Source organism: Pseudocercospora fijiensis, assembly GCF_000340215.1.
Source record: "Pseudocercospora fijiensis CIRAD86 unplaced genomic scaffold MYCFIscaffold_2, whole genome shotgun sequence".
NCBI lineage: Eukaryota > Fungi > Ascomycota > Dothideomycetes > Mycosphaerellales > Mycosphaerellaceae > Pseudocercospora > Pseudocercospora fijiensis.
The window spans coordinates 5,231,771-5,254,266 of record NW_006921533.1 but is presented as its reverse complement, the minus strand read 5'-3'; the positions used below and the strand labels follow the sequence as shown (position 1 = coordinate 5,254,266).

Genomic DNA, 22,496 nt, shown 5'->3' with positions numbered 1-22,496 from the left:
AAGCAAGGCGTCCTCCTGGCGGCTTTCAACATTAGCCCCAAGGGTATCAACAGCGAGAGAGCGAACAAGGATCCACCCCTACCGCCCATCCTTCCCCTTCCACCACTGCAGCAATGGTCGGATGTGGTCTTCCTCGATATAAAGAAGTATGCCAAGTCCATTGGGAAGTTGGAGGAGTTGAAGAATCTTCGACATGTCGTTCAGCATACGGTTGTCAATCAGGAGACGATTGAAATCTTGAAGAACATTATCGGGAAGGAGAGCACCGAGACCACTGATGTTGTAGGTATCTATCTATCTCACTCGTTTCCTGCCGTCATGCTGACACGTTTCTCCATCACTTCAGTTCCCAGGCTTCGAGTTCACGATCGATCAGCCCGAGACCAAAGCGGCTTTGGGAAGTCCGAATGGCAAAGGTGTTGCTTGGCTTCTCGGGCAGCATAAGCTTCAATTTGGAAATAAGTATATCGATTATGTAAGTTCCGGGATCGGGTTATCGAAGAAGTCATCGCTAACGCTTTTGTAGATGTCTGTGTTCAATTGTCCTGGGTACTTGGACGATCCTTACTGGTGTATATACTTTCACTTACAAGATGGCACGGGTCTTGGTGCTTGATTTTGAGGAAGGAATAAGGGCTGAACATGGGTTAGTCGCTGGCTTCACTTTCTGGCGTTCACATGATATTGGCCCTCACATGCCATTAGCGTTCACATGCTATTAGCGTTCACATGCTATTGGCGTTCACTTGCTTTGTTTGTGTTCAAATGCTACCTTCAATTATACTCAACAGTCTCGCCGTCTTATTACTCTTCCAGTGTCTGCCAATACACATATCTTGGATCTGGTACTACACAATACCCACATCTTGGATCATGAATGCCACGCGATACCATCGGCGCATGGGCGTCGCCCTTCTTATTTCGATCTTGCTGGCCGCCACACTGAGTGGATTGCGCCTGTTCCCAGACGACAGCACAACCAGCAAGGTCGACCTCAACCTTCCGACTCGACGCAATGAGAGTCTACATCACCACCCTGCGCCCCTCCTCGGACGACAAGTCGATCACTGCGATTGGGAAAACATCGTCAAGAACAGTCAGGTCGAGCCCGACAAGCTCGGATACTGCGAGAGACTATATGTCAAAGGCAGTCAGCTGATGTGCATGCTAAGCGATGCGTCCCAGAGTCGAAATGAAGCCACCGGTGAGATGGAATACCACTGGGCCACTTCATGGACAAACCCAGGCTCACTCGCAGACTGGGGCTGGGAATTCAGCACCGCTGATGACGGATTCGAACTCACCGACATGAACGAAATCCTCGAAGACATAAACATCAACCAACGGAAAATGTTCAACATCGTCCTCGACCATGAAACGGAAACCGAACACGATGGCGTCGTCTATCCGGAGACAAGCGCCAAGTACGACAACTGGATTAGCGACGACTTCAGCGTCATTCTGGCCGATGTCAACTCGTCACCAGAGTACGGCAATAGATGGAGACTCCCCGAGGAGCACATTCCTCAAAACCAGATCACGAAGCTGAGAAACTGGTCCGATGGATTCGGTCTTGGATTGGCGTTGTACGCACAGCACAAAGGTCTGCGTCCCGACTTCATGAGTAATCTCCAACACGTCTTTCGCCATGAGATCATCAATGAAGAAACGAGGAGAATCATGCGAATGGTCTTCGAAATCCGTGATCTGGCGGATCTTCCAACCGTAAGAATTTCTTTCTCTAGAATTTGGACCCAACTGTGACTCTCTGCTGACTTTTTCTTTTTTTTTGTTTCACAGTGGCCCGGATGGACTGTTCACATGGAAGATCCCAAAATGGCTGTTTTGTTGACATCTCCGAATGCACGTGGCGTTGCGTGGTTGCTCGGACAGCATAAAGCGACGATGGGAGTTAAAGTGATTACGAGTATTACGGGTTTCAGATGCGGACGTGGACAGCCACAGGTATGCATGTATCTCAAGATCGGCAATACTCCTCCTAGCGGTCAATAAAAAATTGGCCATCTTGTGTGCTTTCGCGTTAGGGTGGTGGGCTTGAGGCAGCAGACGCAGGCGAATCTGATATGTATGCAGAGCGCGGTGATCATTTCAGCAATTTCTTATTATTTCTTTCTAGTTCCCGCGAGAAACCTCAGATCTCTTTCCAAGATCCATTTCCAGTCATCAAGGATTCAACCGCAGGGTTAAAGGTCCGACCCATCAGTAGAACCATATCCCGTTTCACCTCCATTCCATCTTCAACCATTTTGAACCGCGGCACACCTTGCCCTTGCTCTATAGATATTTATCATAAGTAAAGACTGCCAAGAATTCCTCCCGTAGACCGTTTCGGAAGAGGAAATGTCCTCGACATCCTTCTACATCCTGTTAGCATGAACATGTTCGTCCTCCAATAGCATGCTGAAAAGCTTTCGAAACGAAGTCCTGCATCTCTTTCCACCGTCCCGCATGCCAGAATTTCTGCAGTGTCTAGACCAGACTCCTCTCAATCCAACCAGATGCATGAAATCCTCTGAATCGGCAGCCGTCTCGCGGGCATCATCACAGATCAACTCAAAAGAAGCGGCTAGCTTTCTTTCTCGGGGTTATATTTTTTCGTAGAGCAGAATCAAGATCGAATTCATCGAAATGGCACAAGACCTTCACAGATGTCAACGCGAAAGATGATGTTATGCTTTTGTCTATGTAATGTCTGGGCTTTCATATCGTCAGCAATATCGAGATGTTGGCCTGAGAACATTGCTAGTCTTCGCGTCGCGCACCAGAACGCATACTGTTTGGATATTGAACAAAGCGTCGACGGATGGGATCTTTCCGCTTGAGATAGAAACACATCATATTCCCGACTGGGATGAGAAAAACTTCGAAGAAGAAGAAGAAGCATGCTCAGAGGTGCGACGTGACGACCAGAGATACAAATTCGTCAACGGGATGTGATGATATCCATCGGAGGCTCCATGTCCAAATGTACCCTTCCATGGACCAAAGGAGAAGTAGATAGGAGAGCAATTGCCAGCTCTTAAATTGCCTACTTGCCCGCCTGCACTTCTTCTCGCATCTCACCAAGCACTCCCTCGTATCGTGCTCTCAGATCCCGGTCCTCATTGAAAATTTTGACTCGCTCCACCGGTTGGGTTCTCTTTACATTGACAGCTTGTGTGATTTCTTGAGTAAACCATTTGCCTTCACGATGAGTGAATAGAGTCCACGCAGCACCCGGTCTTCCAGCTCTAGCCGTGCGTCCGACACGATGAATGTACGCTATGAGCGAGCGAGGAATGTCGTATTGGATGACGTGGGTGATTGGCCTTCCCTTTACTGAATCGAGACCACGCGAGGCACGGTCTGTTGAGACCACTATTGCCGGCTCGTGCGGTTTGGAGAGCAAATTTGGTCTGCTTGACTTGACGAGTGTCGTAACGTACTTCGACCAAGCAGGCTTCAATGCCTTGAACAGGTGGGCCAAACGGTGGGCAGATTCATTGCTAGAGGTGAAGATGAGCACAGTCGGTGCGGTGAACCTCTCAGTGGGCTTAGGCCTCTGGACGGTCTGAGAAGGCTTCTGTGTGACTGACTTGAGGGGTTTGCTAGCTAAATCAGGATCTCTGCCGTCACTGGTGTCGCTGTCGCTGTCGCTGTCATCACTGGATGAATCGCTGCTCATCGAAGATATGCTGGAATCATCTTCACCGTCGTCACTTTCAGAGTCGGAGTCGGTATTGTCGTTTGGCGTGTGTGCAGAGATCTCGACTTCGTTCAAAACTCTTGATCGCAGTAGCTCTATGACGATAAGCGGTTTCTCAGAGCCATCGCCGACGGGAACAGAATACTCGACAAGTGTAGTCGGAAGCTCAAAGCCATCAGCGTGCTGCCTTACGCTGCCAGCCTCTCCTCCTGCGTCGTCTCTGGCGTCAGAAGCTATCATTTCTTCCTCAGCTTCGGTACCACGCACAACCACAAGCCTGGGTCTTCTCAAGCGTAGCGAGCTGAGTTTCGAAATATCCCTAGTCATTGTCGCCGAGAGAACTACCTTTCGAAGGCGCCTCTCCCGTCTCTCATCCCAAAGATCATTTGCTCGAAGGTAGCGCTCTCGTGCATCTTGCTCGTCATCAAATCTTGGGCGCGTCAATTCCGTGTTAAGCTCGCTTAGCACCTTCTCCTGTTGGTTGTCAAGAAGCTTGTCTGCCTCGTCGATCACCAACCATTGCACGTGAGTGAGGGCGAAGCCGCTAGTGCTGTTGATGTGCTCCATAAGCCTTCCTGGTGTTGCGACCAGGAGATCGACTGCAGACTCATACGTGGGAATGTGGTTGACGAAGCCGGCGATGGTATCGGCAACAGTATCGTCTATTCGCGTGTCGTCTCTTGCGTCTCCTGAGCCCTGATCAAGCCCGTCAATGCGCAGTTTAGCAATGCCAAGCCTCTTTTGGCACTCCTGTGGGTTGTATTTTCGGCCACGATTTATAAGCTTTTGCTGCTCCTCCTTGAGCGTACGATTTCCAGGTATATGCTCCGTCTTGATCTCGCTCCCCGAGCTCAGCGCCTTCGCCACTGCATCTACTTGAAGAGCCAATTCTCGAGTGGGTACAACAATGAGAGCTCTGAGCCTACCTCGACCTGGGCTCTTTCGAAGAGCTTGAATTATTGGTAGGAGATACGAGATGGTTTTGCCGCTTCCTGTGGGCGCACTTACTGCAATGTCAGGCAATCGCTCTTCACATCCTGGCAAGAACGAAGATCCTGCTTCTCCCGGAGGCAGTAACAGTGGTATGAGAGCTTGTTGTACAGGCAGAGCATCTTGAAAGCCGAGTCCGGCCATGAGCTTCACCGTTGAAGGCTCTAAGTCGAGTTCGCTGAATGTAGCTTTACTTTCTGAAGAGACGACAGTCGGTTTCGACAGCCAAGATGGTAGGATTGAAGCCTCGGATTGCGCGACATGCGCGTGGTCAATGTCTGGTTCTGGAAGCGAAAGCTGGGAAACCACTGTCGGCACAGGACCTGACGTATCGTTCGCATCTGGTTCCTTATCGTCGTCCTCCTGTGCGCGCCTGACAGATTTCTGGAACTTGCCCAGAATGCCGCTATGCTTCCTCACGCTCGTTTCATCGTTGTCACTGGATGTGTTGTCATGCTCGCCAGCACCTGGCTCAGCTTGTGCGTCCACTAGGACGCTTTCAAGCTTGTGTCGCCTCTTCTTAAGCTGTGCTTGTTGACATGAACCATCCTCATTTGGAACATGTTCATTCGTTGATGATGTGACAGCCTCTGGACGAGGTTCTGACGCGATGGTTTGCGGCACTTCAGCTTCAGCTTCCTCGCTCACGCCCCCTCCAGTTCCCAGCTCCTTCTCTGCGGCCTTGCGTGCCTTCCGCGCCTCCTTTTCAAGCTTGTGACGCTTCTTGGCGTTCTTTATGTGAGAGAAGTCGCCCGTTGCAGTTGCAGGCGCTGAAGCGGTCACAGTGGTCAGAGGAGCGATCGGTTCCTCTCTGACTACCGCTTCAATTGGCTCAGCAGGCTGTGGTGTCGTCAAATTGGGCGCAGGGGCACGGTCAATTCCTTTCTTCCTGAGCTTCTTCGCCTTGCGCTCTTCGATTTCATCGTGCGATCTCTCCCGCTCTCGCTTGCGCTTTTTCTCTGGCTCTGGTGTCTCGGGCTGCTTTGGCGTCGATTGCTTGATCGGAGCTTTCTGAGGGGCGAGGGCCTGCTGAGGCGGTATATATCGCTTGTAGAGGGTTGACATTGCGCGCGATGCCAAAGTGCCCTGCTTGTCGCAGAAAGAATTCATGTGGGAGCTCGCACTACGGACGGCGGTATCGCTGGAATTGCAAGATCTGCTGCGCCGATGCCAAGCCCGGGAAGGAGAGGTACAATTCTTGTTGTCTCTCTTCCTCTCGTCAACATATGGAACATTGTACCCTCTGCCAGCAATGCAGCGACTGCAGGACTATCAGCTGTGGCCCAAGCAATACCAATAGCATACACTCGGTATATTCCGCGTCCCCGAGACGTGCAACGTCGACAAGATGCCGTACAATATCGCGTAAGTGCTCTCCCCAAGTCCAGCTGTACAGTACCGTGGCTGATCGTCCTAGCATGGTATCGGATTTCTTCTATCCTCAGCCCGGCGGCGTTGAGAGCCACATCTATCAGCTCTCCAGCGTATGTGACAAAAGCATGCCCTACCAAGTTGGCATGTGAATTGACCGTAATCGTAGAAGCTGATCGATCGAGGCCACAAAGTCATTGTAATCACACATGCTTATGGCGCACCATACCCCAGCCGCTCTGGTATCAGATACTTGACCAATCGATTGAAGGTCTATCATTTACCACACTGGGTTGTCTTCCGTCAAACCACATTCCCGACAGTCTTCTCGTCGTTTCCGCTCTTGCGTCAAATCTTCATTCGAGAGCAGATTCAGATCGTCCATGGACATGGTTCACTGAGCAATCTATGCCACGAAGGAATGCTCCATGCGAGAACCATGAGTCTGCACACGGTTTTCACGGATCACAGTTTGTTCGGCTTCAGTGATGCTGCCAGTATCATGGCCAACAAGCTTCTCAAATTCAGCCTGAGCGATGTTGGTCATTCAATCTGTGTCAGTCACACATGGTATGTTACCCTGTTGCAGAAAAGCGTTCACATTCCTAATGCATCTGCAGCAAGGAGAACACGACCCTCAGAGCTTCACTCAACCCGCTCGCTGTGTCAGTCATCCCGAATGCCGTGGTCCCCCGCGACTTCAAGCCCTACTCGCCAGATGAGGAAAATCTGCATAGCGACAAAAATGCCATCCTACCACCTCCTCCAGATCCGAGGAAGCCTGTTGGTCCCGATGACCCGATCACGATTGTCGTAATATCTAGACTATTTTACAACAAAGGCACAGACTTGCTCATCTCCGCGCTGCCGCTACTGCTGCGACAGCACCAAAATCTACGCTTCATCATCGCCGGAAGTGGTCCGAAAGCCATCGATTTGGAACAAACCTTGGACTCTCTTCCTCAGCAATTAGTGTATACGCCATCCGGTGAAAGCAGGGTAATATTGCTAGGTAGCATTCGACATGAGGAAGTCCGAGATGTGATGATACGAGGTCATCTGCTGCTCTCAACATCGCTCACTGAAGCTTTCGGCACCGTCCTTGTCGAAGCGGCTAGCTGCGGTCTCATGGTGGTCGCCACGAGGGTTGGAGGTGTACCAGAAGTCTTACCGGGCAACATGACCGTCTTAGTTCTCCCAGAAGTGGAAGACGTTGTGCGAGGCGTCACTGAAGCTGTTGGAATCCTGACAAATCGAACCGTCCGCCGAGACAAGTTTCATGATCTCGTAAAGCAGATGTACTCTTGGTCAGACGTTGCTCGACGGACAGAACGTGTCTACGACATCGTTACCGGCACGCCTTCTGCACCTGATAACTCGCAGTATGAGGACGTAGACATGCATTATGGTCAGCCGCCGCAGGGCTCGTCAGCTTTGATGGACAGACTGAAGCGGTATTATGGTTGCGGTGTATGGGCAGGAAAACTCTTCGTGATTGTCGTAGTAGTGGACTACTTGATCTATTGCCTCTTGGAGATTATGTATCCAAGAGACGGCATTGATCTTTGCAAGCTATGGCCAGCACGCAAGGTCAAGGTCAAGGATGATTTCGAAGCGGATTCGTTGAACGAGGATGTCTTGCCAGCAATGGCTCGGTGAAGCAGAAAAACTGGCGAAAGCGGGAGGGCAGGGAAGAGTGAATTTTGGCTGGGAAAATTACGGCGCTTGGGCGTATATGCATATTCGAGATACCCTCATGTATATAATATTTTCACTTTCTTGCTTATTGGATATACAGACCCTGCCTCACATTCTATTTGTATAACAAGTCTATATAACAAGTGCCTCGCGAGCACCTATTTCCTACGCCTACGACTACTACTAATCTTCTCTAATTTCTTACCTATTAACTACCTCGGACGTCCTTAATACGTCTATTACTAAGGTAATACGATCTCGATTATTAGTAAGGACAAATATCGTAAAGTAGCTATTCTAGCGTTATATATCTATAGAATAGGTTAAATAGTATAATAATAACTCTATATTTTTACTTAAAGTTATATTAGAACTATACCTAGGTAGTATTAGTTTAATAGAGATCTTTACTTATATAGTAAATTATATATTTCTAAAGATATAGAAATAAAAAATTATAAAATACTATACTATAAGAAACGCTATAGTACGAATAGCGTCCGGATTGTCTCTATTATAATACTAAATAATACCGTTTATATTAAACGAAACCTACGTACTCTCTTAGAATTAGCCGCTCTCTAACCTCTAAGTATTTGCTAGATATAAATATATCGCGTTATTAAAGGAGAGGGTAGGCTAGCTAGCTCTAGGCGTAATCTACTAGCGACTTGTTCTCGCTCGGATATCTTCTATTCTACCTGTTCTACCTCTTTAAATTTCTTTCCAAAAGCCGGATATACTCTACAGTATCCTCCTGTATTGTCTTGTATTCGAATTTATAGCATTAAATAGCGCTAGTTGCTTATAGTATAAATCTATAAGTATAATTCCACAGATTTTGTATATTTGTCCTTGGACACTTGCTAGCGCAAGGAGGTTAGTATAGTTAGGTGTGTAGCTCTGTAGCTGTGTGGGTCCAGTCGCGTAGTAGTCCGATATAGAATGGTTATAAGGTAGAAGGTAGAAGGTAGAAGGTGGTAGTTAGAAAGAGCCCACCACCTGCCACCCTGAAAACCTCCTTGCGCCCAAACAGTAAGTGGCTGAAACGGAGATAGACTACCCTATACATAACCCCTAACGACTGCTCGTAATGGCAGAAGACCAAGCTACATTTAATCGACGGACAAAGGAGCGCCAGAGGGCAAAGGCCGACCGCCTAAAGCAACAAGTAGACCACATCGAGGAACAGTTGTTTAGCCTCAACGTTCCAATTCCAGAGCGCAACCAGCGCGAGGTTGCAAACCACAGATATGACTGGAACAAGGCCGGTCGGTTTGAGGAGTGTGCAGAGCCTGGCTTCGGCAAGGCTCTGTGACTGCACTGGCTTGGGACTGCCTCCTTATTTGGCCCATAACCGTACTCTTCACTGGAAAGTTATGGTTTGGAAAGGAATATCCTCTCTTTCGAGCCTATGCTGCGTGGCTTTGCGAAAAAAAGTTAACTTGCCCTACTGCTGCTCTCGCCATAGCAACCCATTGCGCTATTCCTGTTGACTCAAGAAAGAAGTAGTCCACTAGAAGTTGCTGAGATGCCGCTCATAGTCCTACACGCACTAATCCTCCACGGAGACATACCACGGCTTCTTTCCAGCTCGCACAGCTTTCGTTTCAAGAAGTCTGATGCCGACCATCCTGGTGTCCTCATCCAAGCTCTGTGACCAGCTCCGAACCATTCCTACCGCTTGCCTTCGTATCTCACTCGAAGTTGGAACACTCGCGTTTTGGAGAATCTGCTTGCCAAGATCGATCCGCAAGTCGTTGAGAATGTTCCAATTCTGTACAGTGGCGAGATCTGACGCGTCCAGAGTGCCAAAACGTATCGCCATCGTAACCATATCATCGGAATTGAACCCAATGCCTCTCAAAAACTTGAAGAATTGGTTATATCGATCACCGTATACCCGTTGAGAGGAACAGAGCTCTTGGAGAAGCGTCATGAGGCCGCTATGCAGCTGCGTAAGGTCACCTTCGTGATGGCCTGTATCTGGAGGCAATGTCAACGGAAGACGCATAAACAATGTGCCCGGGAGCATGCGCGGAGAACGATCCCGGTTACACTGCCATTGCTGTGTACGGAGAGCCTCGACTTGAGTGACAAGTTCTTGCAATACAGGTCTGACGTTCTTGTACCAAATGGCGAAGGCACTCGAGGGCCATATTGGGGCATGTAGACTCCTGACGAATTCCGTCCAATCACCGAAAGACGAGTCTGAGCTGCGCAGTATAGTTTCTGCTTGGCGCATTAAGACGTTTTGTAGCTGCTGAATACTTGGTCCATCGTGTCTTGCTGTCCATTCATACTTCAAAAGTGGTACCAGCGTTTTCGAGTAGATCAATCGGGATGCGTTTGGTCCGAACATCGAAAGCCAATGCTTTCCTGCATTTGACTCGCGAAGTTTGCTATCTTCTTGTACGCGCTTTGTGACCTCAAGCATTCTGGGTGCGGGACTGTAGATTTGGTTCCAGGCCTGCAACCAGACTTCGACCTCCCTAAGTGCAAGAACTTCAGGATGATCAAGTAGTCGCAAAAGCATTTGTGCTTTGCAAGGCAGGCCGGGAAGTTCATCAAGGTCCACACCGAGGTACCTAGAGAAGGCTGTCATCCAGATTTTATTACTTTGGATGGAACCATGTAGTGTGGGAATCACCAGGCGCGAAAATATCTCATCTCGGAGGTCAACGATTTTCAGCGCAGAGAACACTGTAGCAAGCATTGGTGGCATCGCCGTAGCATCGTTCTCCATGTAGACATCTGATAGCTCGGAAAGATCAGTCTCCGCACGTTTCCAATCGTAGGCGTTCATCGGCTTTCGCTCGTTGATGCTGGACATCGCGGGAACGACGTGTTCTTCGAGAGCGTCAATGACTTCAGCCCTTAATTTAGAGCTCTGAGCTGATGCAAGAATGTCACTCAGGCTGTCTATTACTGAGACACGGACATCGAGATGACTCGCTCGGCGCAGTAGGGAGATGAGAATGCGCACTGCTGACTCCTCGTCGATGAATTCGGCTCCAGAGAAAAGCTGGGAAAGCATCTTGATGGTGGTCACCTTGATCAGCGGGGTTTGTGAAGAGCTTGCTTCTTGTTTACGAGTGGATTGGTCCCTCATCTTCTGCTGCATTCCTTCAGCAAGATCGCACAAGAATGCTTCGGCGACGTCTCTAGGCAGCGCATTGAGCAATCCGTTTGTTACGAGAGATCGTTGCCAAGAACTGTCCATCGGGCGCTCCAGGACGATTTCTTTGATCAGCTCCAGACCTATCTGAGGTCTGTCGCCTTTCACAAGAACCATCATCAGTTTGAATGCATCCACGGGAGTACGCTCTTCTTGGAGATCGGCTGCAGCGATGATGCCTCTGATCAACTCCAGTAGGAGTTTGTAGGGCACGTCACTTGACAATCGCTCAAGAATGCGCCAGATTGATTTGGTATGGAGCTCATTGAGGTCCAAGAACTCTCCATCAAGGTAAACGGCTGGAAATCTTGGAGCGGAGTCGGAAGGATATGGTCTAGGTAGTAGGCTCGCAGACGGCTTGTGTTGACCAGCAATATAGAGCATCACCGCGACAATTAACGTCTCCTTCATCGTCACTGGCATGGCTTTGCCCTCGAAGCGGTTCCAGATCAAAGTCGGCTTGTAGGCCGGGATGTATGCATCATAATGACATGGACCACACTTAATGTCATCAATGTAGTGCGAGGTCTTCTGAAGCATGTCGTCCAACCTTGTACGCTCCAGCTTGCGCGACTTAACTTCATGTTCTAGATATTTAGGATCGGGATTCCACTCAGTCTGCAGCGCGTCAGGCTCAATTGTGAACAAGGCTGATATAGGTGGTTGACTCAGCCGCTCTTTCCAAGGCCCATACAATTCTAGAGCTAAGAGGGAGGTCCGGAAGATCGGAGACCAGAACAGGAAAGCTTCAACAGGATTTAATCTTGGAGCTGAAAGCGGTCCCACTGCGTACTTCCAAGCAGCCATTGCTGCCGATGAGTGGTCGGAGCTGCTGGCAACGAACACCTGAAGAGCCTTCTTCCAATCTTCTTGGAAGGGCCCGATGGCTTGTTCCGTCTCGTCCGAGTCCAGCTGTACAGAAAGGACATCTTCGGGCCTGACGAAGACAATTTGCTCTGCCCGAGCTCGCAGGTACGGGACAGCAGTATCCGAGTAGCCCAGCCCATCTTTGCCAATCTCAGCAGGAATCAGATAGCCAATCGACAGACCTTTCGGATACAAAGCCGGCAAGGCTGATGCAGCAGGATATTGAGTCGGCCGATAGTCGGCCCAGAGTTGGTCGCGCTGTCTGGCAATGATATCTATAAAGCGTAGGGTAGCCGGTCGTGGTTTCACTAGCACGTGCCGCGTATGGGAACTGAATTCGGGAATGCTCAATATTGGACCTCCCGCCGTGTTAAAGCCCAGGTTGGCGTGCTTCTCATCTAAACCTAGGCGTTCCATCCTAAGGCAGACTGCGACTGTGTCTTGCCAGATAATTTCGAAAACCTGCTCATCAGAGAGAACCAGCGAATCCTGTAGGTCATTGACTCGCTCCAGTCTCCTTTGGACCACCAGATCCATGACTTGTGTTACAGCAGTCCAGTGGTACGGTTGGAAGCTTGGTTCAGTCAGAGCCTCACAAGCTGTTTGAAGTAGCTCTTCACAGATTCGATTCGCTTTACGCACGGACTCGGATACTTCCTGTGGCGTATTTGCAGCAGCTTCGGCCTTCTCTGCGAAGCCGCAAAGCAGGTTGAGGCTGCGTTCTCGATGAATTGAGCTTTCGGAGTAAATATCAGTGACAGTGATTGGGTTTCTGGTGTAGGTCTTAGCCCAAAGTAGCGTCTCGCGATATAAGTCAAGAGAGCATGAGGCCGTTGCACAATGCAGAGCATAGGATGCCCATCGAGCTCGCTCTTCCTGCTGTCGAGCTTTGCTGGCCTCTTTCTTGCTTTCCTCTACGACCTCGGAGGCAGAGGAGAGCAGATCTGGTTGATCCTTCGACAGCCAGAGCAGAACCAACGTTGAATCATGGCTAAATCGCTTGTCGTAATTCGCAAAGCCAGCTTGGAACACGTCCCCGGCTTTTACCTTGATGAGGCGTTGCAACAGATGTCGGGTCTCGAGCCCTGGTAGAGCAAGAAGCAAATCAGATGACCATGCAAAATCAAGGCTCTTTAGATCGTCTTCAGATTCAATGTCGACCTTGAAGCAAGCTGCGACGGACATGACAATTCGGAACAGCCTGTATTTCATCGACGAATGTACAAGAGCAACAAGTGCTTGAATTTGCCGAGGGTTGATCTTCTGTTGAGGCGATGCCAAGCCAAGAAGCTCTACGAGGTGGTCCTCAAATGTTTCAGGATGGCGAGACCATCGACGTATGATTGTTGTCGCGACGCTATTGTTATCGAGTTCCAAGTGCCGCGCTGAAGGCTTGAGATGCGTTGTAAAGTATTTCACGTAGCATTCGGCGGCTGCGATAAGAATGCCCGGCTTGCATCGACAACGCCAAAGTCTTTGGAAGAGCGGCCTAGCCAAGAACGAGAGAATGCTCTCGGCCTCACTGACTTTGGTGAATGTGCGGTCGGAAAGGACGCGCAAAACTTCCAAGGAGAAGACAGTATTTTCAGACAATCTCTCGCCTCGGTACAAGAGGGATTCGTCCGACTTTATCATCAAGAGGGCCTGCAGTGCCGTCTTGTCAATCTCGATTCCCTCATTTCTTAGAGCAGAAAGTGTCCTACGACGGATGGAACTGATATGCGTTCCAGGAAGCTTGCCAAGGCCATCACTGACGGGTTTCGACGAAGCGCTCAAGGTTGAGAGAACTGTTTCTTCCGAGCATGCTGGCAGTAAACTCCGATGATGTGCGGCCAATGGCCTTTCCAGAGTCTTGAGGACAGCATTTGGGAATTGTCGGTTCTTTAATTCTTTGTACAGCTCATCAACCAATGACTGCCTTGTCTCGCGAGCGGCCTTCGAAGTCGCCGTCCTTCCAATCTCGCGGCAAAAGTGTTTGACGTTCGCAACGGACGTTGATGCGAGGTAGTCAACGACGCCAGAAGTGCCACCCAGCACGTTCCATACCTCTTCCACACGTTGGCTGCGAAAGAGCTTTCCAAGCCTGGCAATAGCGCCATGCGTTACGGATTTGGAGACTTGCTGCCGCAGTCCCGCCCTGACGGCCTGACAGTCTCCGCCGGCAGTGAGCCAGAGCGTGAAGACTCTGGGAGGGATGGATTCCTCTTCAATTCCGGTCAAGATTAGCCTGGTGACTTCATCGGCGCCGTGTTGGGAGGCAGTGTTGCGAAGATACTGCGCAAGCGTGGCCGCTTCATTGTTCAGAAGGGTAGAGAGATCCATGGTGCGAAGTTGAGAGCTCGGTCAAGGTGGTTAGGCCTATCTCTTGTGCAGTGAATCTTCTATGATATAGCCTCTGGGATTCGATGGCGGCCAGCAGTAGGCTCCGATGGCGTGGACGAAAGCGCCATAGCTGAGGTCGACGTGCTGATCCTTCCAGCTGGGGACTCCACAATCACGGTGACACATCGTGGAGGGGCAAAGAGTGATTGGTGGTTGTCGAGTGGCCATCTCAGAACGAAGCAGGCAGACGGTGACCACTTCAGGCAGCAGTACGGAGAATCTTTGGGACACAACGTGATGGGATGAAAGGTAGTGACTCAGTGACATCCTCGCACCGGACCTGCCTCGGATCCGGACATCGCAAGAAGCGTGCGTAACAACAGATTACTCTAGTCATACTGGAAGTTAAGACAAGACTGGCTGGCGATTCGCAAGCTGTGGACGAACCGCTAATCATGCTTCATCTGCAACAATGCTATCGCCGCCCGCAGCCGTTCATTCTCCTCTTTCAACGCCGTCTCAGCGGGTATCAACTTCTCGAACAGCATTCTTGCCATGGACAGCTCGGTCTCGAGCATGCTATTTCGATCTTTCAGTGCTGCCAGCTCGCCGTGCAGCTTTCCATTGGCATGCCCCAGGACCTCAGCATAGTCTTGTGCCGCTGTATACGGGACTTTCGTGAGGCGAGAAATTTGTTGCTGCTGCTGCCAGATTATGGTTTCGTGATCGCTTGCTTCTTGGTCGAGGTGTCGGATTGTCTCTTCTTGCTCTTCGAACGCTTGTTTGGCTGTGGCGAGCTCACGCATCAGGGCTGGATCGGTGCTAGAACGATTGTGAAAGGCCGTGCCTGCGCTGGTTTTAGCAATCTTAGAGTCTGGCTGTGATCTTGGGATGTCTGGGGCGGCGCGTCTAGCAGGCATCGCAATCGGTGCGAACAGATCTACGATGAAGCTCTGTCCGCTCGCGAGATGCCTTTGCTGTCCGACAATCGGCGGAAGGAGAGGCTGAGATCTCGTACAAATCGGGATGGAGCAAGTTTGAATGCTGCAAGGTAGCTCTGCGTGGAAGTAACGTTCACCTACGAGGCCTTGTACCTACAGGTCGTTGTGTTTGCTGTCCGGGAACATGCGTGTCTGATACATACCAGCGAGTTCCACCATCATCGGCTGCGATTCTGCAAGTCTGAGCTGTAGTTGAAACATGTCTCTTCGCTTGTGTGAATGCAGATTCACCGCGATGAGACGCAATGCGCTCCATCGTGTTATAACACACCGCATATTGTGCAGACTTTGCGTCCTGGCCGTACATGCTCCGTATAGCGTCGCTCCAGGTTGTATTCTATCCAGCTCTTGCCATTGCCAGCCATAGATCCACCGCCAGGACCTGACACACTCGACGGCCTCCGCTCTTATCCGTATCACATCCGTGTATAGAGACATATTCGATGGAATGCCGAGTAAATACAATTGCCTGAAGCAGAGTGGCCACGGTCTTGCGGCGGATATACTCCTGTCGAGGTCTGCGAGCAAGAGGAGCGCGAAGACTCCCTTTGCCAAGCCCTTGCGTCCCGACCCGACCTCAGCTCTTCTTGAATTCTTTATTCTTTCACATCTGCTACAACTTCCGCCTTCACACATTTTGGCCTCCACTGCACGGCTTGTCGCCATGCGCGTGATGGCCTATACAAAGAATATCAGTACATCCACGCCGCCGTCGCAGGTGGGCGCGGTGTCGCTGGGGCCATACTGCTCTGTTCTCGCGGTACGAGCATGAGTGCCAACAGGACAACGTACACAGTATCGCGCCGGCACCGATCTCCAAGAACATACCAGCAGCAGTACCCCAGCACTCGACTCAAGCGATCAAACCAGTGCGCAGACAAGAGGGAGCGGCAATTCGCTACCGCGCGCGACGACGCCACACTCACCTCTGCCTTACCACCGGCGATCAACCGTGAGCGAAACGTGCCTGGTGTAGGACTCCGCGTGACTGGCATGGCGGATCTCAGCGCTGAAGTCGAGCACGTCGGTGGATGCAAGAGCAGACGAACTGTCCTGGCGGTCATCCAACACGGTGCGCACAAGCCCGGCGACTGATGTCGGTGTCAGGTTGGTTCAACGCTCACGGTGGGCTAACACCGCCACCCACCACCTTCACTGGACGCACGAGGGTACGATCCAACCTCCAAGATGTGTCCATATTCAATGGTGCCGACGATGCTGTCCGCAGCCCGCTTCTGTTGTCGGCATTCCGAAAGTGCCATCCAAGGGGCAAAGTTGAAGAAATAGATGACGGAGCGGCAAGGAGTTGAAGGTAGATCGCAAAGTGTTCGAGTCTTCCACATCACCTGCTAGAAGTCTAGTCCTGAAGTAGTAAGGCCAGCCTTTGCCGAACTTTCTGATGTGGGCTCTGCTGCTGCGTGTACGAATAGACAGACGCGATTGACGTACCTAGCCTGAAGCGGAAGCAAGTGAATGCTCGCACGGACGCCTTCGAGAAAGGTCGCGCTAGCATCTTGCGCTGCACTTCAAGAAGGGACATTCGCAATCTTCCTCTTGCTCTCCCTTCTGAATCGAACACCCCAGGATCCACCATCGCCCGTCACACGACTCGAACCCAAAACAGCCACCCCAAATCAACCTCGACGACCCCACAGCGGTGGACAGTAGCATCTTTTTCAGACTCTGCATCATCCCATTGACCGCAGCAACCAGCGTATCTCATTCGACGACACAACTGGCAATCGACCACCCTAGAGGCGCTCTGCAATCTCACACACTTCTCACCACTCGACTCGACCGTTCCGAACCACGGAAATCTCCTCTATCTTCCACAACAGCACAGCTTTGAACATCAGAAATGTCTTCATTCACCCAAGGCGAGACTGATGTCGTCACACGCGCCCTTCGCGACATCATGAACCGGTTGTCAAGCGAAAAGAAGACCAAATCTCGCCTCGGCAAGCTTGAGGAGCTTCTGGACGGCGAAGACTGGAAGTCGATCGCGCTCAAGCTGTCAGGCCGTTCTGCGATGGACGTCATCCTCCACTACCACGGCACTAGAGCCAGGACGACTTCATGGCTCTGGAAGCTACTCGAGATCTCTGCACCAAGCCATATAGCCGCGAAGCGTCCTCGCGAAGAGTCGAGTGACGACAGCGAAGGTCCACCATCCAAGCGCCAGGACAACAAGAAGCCTTCGCCCAAGCGGCGTGTGTCCAATCAGTCCACTGCGTCGTCATCGGCTGGTAGTTCCTCACTGGGCAACCGAGAGTCGTCTTCGCGTGAACAGACAGCATCCCGTTCCGCTTCACCTGCCACTGATGCTAGCTCATCAGCACCGCAAGGAGCCGAACCGTCGGCCGTCCAGGCACAGGTTCCTACAGCTAGGTCGATGTACGACCTTCCTGTTGCTGTGAGCCGGGAGATTGCCAAAAAGGACGCAAAGATCCAGAGTTTGACGGAAGAGAACAACAAGCTGAAGAGGCGGCTAGCAGAGAAGGAGAAAGAGAGCTTGCAATCCAAGCTTTTGAGTTTGCAAGAGGAGCACAAGTATCTTGAACTGAACAACATTCCTCTCGAGCAGCACAACGAGAAGATCAAGGCTGTGAAGGCAGACTCCGAAAAGAAACTTAAAGATGCCAAGGACCTTGCCGACCATCAGCAGGCCTTTCTACAGCGACAGCTCAATGAGAGTGAAGAGAAGTATCGGGAAGCGCAGAAGAATCTTCGCAACACCAAGGAAGGCGGCTATAATACGATCGACCGCTTGAGGAACGAGCGCAACCGATTACGCGAGGCACTTGGCACGGAGGATTGGACTCCCGATGAGATCAATCTCGTCAAGAAGTCTTTTCGGCCAACTCGCGATGCCACATATGGCGGTGATCTCAAGAGTGGATATCGATTCGATCAAGCTGCCGTCAACAATGCCTGCGAGAAATATGGCATGAGCATGATCAGCCACGAGCACAGCTCTGATCCCGAGAAGCGCAAGAAGTTCTTGCGAAACGCTACAGATGTCTATCGACACCATGGCAACCCGCTTCCCGCTGCTCTTCGAGACGACACACCCACTGCTCCGAAACAGTAGATTTTGTGGGCACACATACATCTGTCTTCACACCATGATGACATTGCACCACATCGCCTCGTACACATCACTACAAACCAAGCCTAGACTCTCACATAACCATTAAGCAGCGCAAGGCCCTATGCCTAGAGCATCACTTCCTGCTCTTTGCGATCGAGTCGGCATATCCCACAACATTCCACCCTCACAACTCGCGCGCGAAACGCGACATACCTAGCTTGGAGACTCTCTCATATACCCTGCCATCAAGCTGTTCAGAGCACTGCTTAGAACCGTATGCGATCGAGTCGAAAATCTCACATCTTGCAAAACAATACAAGATAGAAGGACACGAAGAAAGGGGGGGGGGGAGAAAAGGCTGGCCAACTTCCTTCCACCTTTCCGGACCAGAATCATTACATCGACTGAGGAGCTCAGACATGTCCTTTTGAGCGGATGGCTATTGATTTAGCTCAGAAGCTCTTTGGAATGATTGACGAATTGTTCGAGATTGTGAATTTTTGGGGGAATGTCGGAAAAAGAGGGTGGAAGTTGGGCTTTCGCTTTGCAGATTTTCTTTTCTTTTCCTCTGGAGACGGTGAAAAAAGAGAGGAAAGATACTATGAGATTGATGAGGGGTTGATAGGAACAAGTGACGGACTCCTGAGAGAGTTTGGTTTGAAACAGCAGATAGCTTTACGCATAGAGGCTCATTCAAGATACAACGGCTTCACGTTTAGACAGTGCGCGTTATCAACGCCCTTCACGCATAATGTTTGCAAAAGCATGGAATTTTTTATAACGAACAGACGTTGTTCATTGTTCATTTCAACTGTCGTGCTTTCAGCTCTGTACAGTTCGCAAAGCTGGCATATACAACACTGAAGCAGATCTCCTCCAACGCCTCGCTCCCTTGCGGCATGATGCTGCCTGCATGGTACAGAATTCAACAGCAAGACAAGGACATCGCCCACCTAAGCTTCACAAGCCTGGTCCTCATCCAACCATTTTCCCAGCGGCAGCAGCAGCAGTAGCTTGCTGTGCAGCCATGCGCAACCTATCGCTCTCCATTCTCTCTGCTACGGCGTTGACAGCTGAATTCATCATGGCCATCCCATCATTCTCTCGTTCCTGGGACTTACCGGCGTCAACGCGCCGTAAAAAGTCCCGAACTCGGCCGACCTCTGTCTGGCCCAAGTTTCCACGCTCGCTCTCTACAGCAGCTACTAGAGCAGGGAGAGATTCTTCGACTTTGTCTTCGGGTACGCCTGTGCACAGAGCAACGACTTTGCGGTATTGACTTTCCAGTTGTGTCGAATTGGCTCGGAGCTCTTCAGCCTTGGACTGGAGCTTGGTATTGGATTGACTGTAAGCGTTGACACGAGCCTTGAGGGTGTGTGCCGCAGGCAAAGAGCTCGTGACGAGTTGTCGCTGGTGCGCATCCATCTGCGGGCTGATCCCATCCTTCAAGTCCATGAGCCAGTCTGGTTCCAGATCGATTTGCGAAGTGGGCGACTGCGGCTTCCGACCCTTCTGCGGTCGTTTGGAGACAGCCTTTCTCTTTTCGATCTCTCTACGCAGATTGGCAACTTTGGCTTGCCTCTCCGCGCGACGCTGAACCCTCTCTTTCATTTCCTGCAATTTCTCGAGATCGGACTTCTGCAGGGCGCTGAGCTCTCGGATTTGTTCGTTGAGGTGGTCGATGGCCTCAGTCTTGTTGGCCAAGAGTTCTTTGTGCGAGACAAGATTTTGCGTAAGCAGCGATGTCATAGCTGTAATCTGTGTCAGTGAGTCCGTGATCAGTAACACGCAGAGAGGTACAATAACTGACATTCAATGATCTCTTTGCCAAGGCCCTCCGCCTGACTTGCCGACAGTGCTCCAGCATCGCCATCTGCATTGGTCGCTGACATATGGAAGCTGGATGTCGGTCCTTGTTGTGAGCTTCCCAACCCGCCGTTTGGTTGGAAGCGATGATTCTCGCCTGGTTCGAGGCCAACGCCAAAGTCTTTAGCACTGAGGCCTTTGTTGTTAGGTAGATCCGGATCGGCATGGATCTCGAGCAGTTGTTGAATGATACTTCGGTTTCCTATCCGAGCGACCAGGTTTAAGGCCGTGTTGCCAGCCTTGTCACGGGCATTGACAATTTGGGACAAGAAGCGTACCAGACTAATGGGTCCGCGAGGTAGACTAATGCCGCGCTCGGAGTCCTGACTGGAAATGTCGCCATTGGTCTGCGCTGACGCCTGTGCTACAGCTGCAGCAGCAACACTGGAAGCACCGTGCGATGCACTTGCAGTCTCTGGCTTGGTTCCTATCCTGACCAAGAACTCCAAAAGCGCTTCCAGGTAGTACTTGCTGCTCGCTGCACGGCCTTTGATTCCTGACGAGACGGCAATGTGATGCAGGATCGTTCGACCTTGAACGTCACGCACATCGATGAGTGGGCCGAGAGCTTCTAGGGTTTCCGGAAAGCATGATTGTTCCCAGCAGTTGTTTACAAGCACCGCACTGATCAGTGGTGATTGTCCAGCAGCATTACCACGCCATATGCTTGCACCTTTCTGGATGAGGAGTTTCAAGAGAGGGACTTTCGCCAAAGTCGCTGCCCAATGTAATGCGTTGTTGGCAGAAGCGTCGAGTGGCATATTGAGATCCTCATTCGAAAGCTCCGTCAGCGCTCTGTGAGTTGCATAGTCCGTTCGGCCTTGATCAGCGAACAGATCTAGGATGAGGTTCATCTTCTCCTGCTGTTCCTCGGTCGTCGGGCTCGGCAAAGGTGGCAGAGCGATCGGGTCACCGTGAGCATTTACAGAGTCCTGCATCAGCGCGTTGTCGTACAAGAAGCTTTCATTCGGCTCTGTGGGGGTTGCAGAGCGCATTGAAGCATCCAAAGGTATGCTGAGTGGCTCCATGCCACTACCGCTATCAGGTCGCATGCGCTTTCTCGGAGGCTCGCCATTAGTCTGTGTGTTGTAACCAGAGTCGGGTTTGTGATCGCTTTCAGAGATTCTGCTCTGCTGGCTGCCGCTTGGCATATCTTGGGTCGAAGGTCTCCTCATGTTCGAGGGCCGAGGTATGCCGATCGTTCGTGGAGCCGGCGAGTTGAGTCGAGCAGCCTTGTTCATAGCAGCGAGCGCAACACTGGTACTCGGCGAGATATTGGAGAAGAAGGTGCCATTCGATCCTGGGAGGCCGTTGGGGGCTCGCTGTTCCAAGCTTGAGTTGGTGTAGAACTTCTTCCTCTGCGCCGCCATTGCTTGCTCCTTGGTCGGAGTCTCTTGGTGACCATGACCTTGCGAACCGTCGGCGCTAACGTCGTAGTCGAGCAGTGGGCTGAGAACATCTTCGACACCATACTGGCGACAGAATTCGCGACCTCGGCGGTAGCTGATCCAGGTACCTTGGTACTTGCCGTAGCCACCTTGTACCTTTTCGTGTTCGCCCGTCAAGATCTCCTTCTCGAGGACTTTGGTGCGCTTGCCCTTGTCGACGCCGGCGACTTTGAGGATCTGGGTCGCATTGAGCCAGCCATCACTTCGTCGGCGCATCACAGCGACACCGCCGATCTCCATTTCGTAGACCGATACGCCCGAGTACACGGCCTGGCGCAAGCATTAGCGAGATATCGGGGCATTCCCATATCCCATTACTCACGGTGTATATCTGCGGCTTCTCATCGTAGCCTCGCATGTGGTTGTTCATGGCGCCCTCGCCAAAGCTTCTTGCATAGCCGGGATTGCTCACGGGTCCATTGGGAAAACTCTGGGCGTAGGTGGGCTGCGGCTGCGGCTGCGGCTGGGGGTGGTGTTGGTGCTGGCTGGCGTCGAAGCTCATGTTGTATGCATGGCCGCCATACGAAGGGAGTGCGCCGGGCTGGCTGTTCGATTGCGCAGGAGATGGAGCCATGTGCTGATACGCCTGCTGCGGGGTGGCCGGCATGCTTCGAGGTAGACGTCGCTGTGTCGGCGACCATGCACTGCGCGAGCCTGCACGCGAGTGCCGACGGCGTGGTATGTAAAGGGCAGGGGAGCGAGCTGCTGCTGTTCACTGAGCATCGGCCCAATGCGCACTACTACTGAGATGCGTCGAAGCCCGAGAACTATCGCAATGGAACGTGTGCGTCTCGCGTCTCCAGCGACGCGGACGCCGGACGCGAGATCCTGACTGCCAAGGCGCTAGCGTCGGCTGTTCTCGCAGCCTAACCGGCGGTGGACATGCGCGCGAGCCTATGCTTTTCATGCTTCATGCTACGCTCTGCGCATGCTCGCACGCCATTGCTGCGGTGCTATG

General features: G+C 51.5%; 5 protein-coding genes across 5 annotated transcripts; 2 read left to right on the top strand and 3 right to left on the bottom strand.

The window, feature by feature from the left end:
• Positions 1–2,666: 2,666 nt before the first annotated feature.
• On the bottom strand, positions 2,667–5,758 carry MYCFIDRAFT_151483 (uncharacterized protein). Its single transcript, XM_007925532.1, has one exon. The coding sequence runs from the start codon at positions 4,838–4,840 to the stop codon at positions 3,050–3,052; it is 1,791 nt and encodes a 596-aa protein (XP_007923723.1). The 5' UTR covers positions 4,841–5,758; the 3' UTR covers positions 2,667–3,049.
• Positions 5,759–6,044: 286 nt separating this feature from the next.
• On the top strand, positions 6,045–7,726 carry MYCFIDRAFT_84599 (glycosyltransferase family 4 protein; the record flags this gene model as incomplete). The annotated part of the gene is made up of 4 exons (XM_007924730.1): positions 6,045–6,061; positions 6,114–6,180; positions 6,237–6,637; positions 6,688–7,726. The coding sequence occupies 4 exons, from the start codon at positions 6,045–6,047 to the stop codon at positions 7,724–7,726; spliced, it is 1,524 nt and encodes a 507-aa protein (XP_007922921.1).
• Positions 7,727–9,320: 1,594 nt separating this feature from the next.
• Positions 9,321–15,440, bottom strand: MYCFIDRAFT_84598 (uncharacterized protein; the record flags this gene model as incomplete). The annotated part of the gene is made up of 5 exons (XM_007924729.1): positions 9,321–10,270; positions 10,385–14,148; positions 14,676–14,979; positions 15,277–15,319; positions 15,405–15,440. The coding sequence occupies 5 exons, from the start codon at positions 15,438–15,440 to the stop codon at positions 9,321–9,323; spliced, it is 5,097 nt and encodes a 1,698-aa protein (XP_007922920.1).
• A 461-nt stretch (positions 15,441–15,901) lies between these two features.
• Positions 15,902–18,330, top strand: MYCFIDRAFT_172211 (uncharacterized protein; the record flags this gene model as incomplete). Its single annotated transcript, XM_007925531.1, has 10 exons — positions 15,902–16,205; positions 16,241–16,388; positions 16,430–16,457; positions 16,487–16,534; positions 16,564–16,633; positions 16,668–16,732; positions 16,758–16,790; positions 16,840–17,024; positions 17,066–18,152; positions 18,196–18,330. The coding sequence occupies 10 exons, from the start codon at positions 15,902–15,904 to the stop codon at positions 18,328–18,330; spliced, it is 2,103 nt and encodes a 700-aa protein (XP_007923722.1).
• A 671-nt stretch (positions 18,331–19,001) lies between these two features.
• MYCFIDRAFT_54079 (uncharacterized protein) lies at positions 19,002–21,808 on the bottom strand. The gene is made up of 3 exons (XM_007924401.1): positions 20,448–21,808; positions 20,071–20,372; positions 19,002–19,933 (listed from the first exon to the last, which is right to left on the bottom strand). The coding sequence occupies exons 1-3, from the start codon at positions 21,776–21,778 to the stop codon at positions 19,200–19,202; spliced, it is 2,367 nt and encodes a 788-aa protein (XP_007922592.1). The 5' UTR covers positions 21,779–21,808; the 3' UTR covers positions 19,002–19,199.
• Positions 21,809–22,496: the final 688 nt, after the last annotated feature.

Excerpts from the sequence above, each read along its gene's own strand:
- MYCFIDRAFT_151483 (XM_007925532.1), bottom strand. The coding sequence starts at position 4,840 with ATGGCCGGACTCGGCTTTCAAGATGCTCTGCCTGTACAACAAGCTCTC.
- MYCFIDRAFT_54079 (XM_007924401.1), bottom strand. The coding sequence starts at position 21,778 with ATGGAGATCGGCGGTGTCGCTGTGATGCGCCGACGAAGTGATGGCTGG. Across the intron at positions 20,373-20,447 it reads GCTGCAGCTGTAGCACAGGC|TCTGGTACGCTTCTTGTCCC; the intron begins GTCAGCGCAGAC and ends CGGACCCATTAG. Across the intron at positions 19,934-20,070 it reads TGCTGGAGCACTGTCGGCAA|AACTCTTGGCCAACAAGACT; the intron begins GTCAGGCGGAGG and ends TCTCGCACAAAG.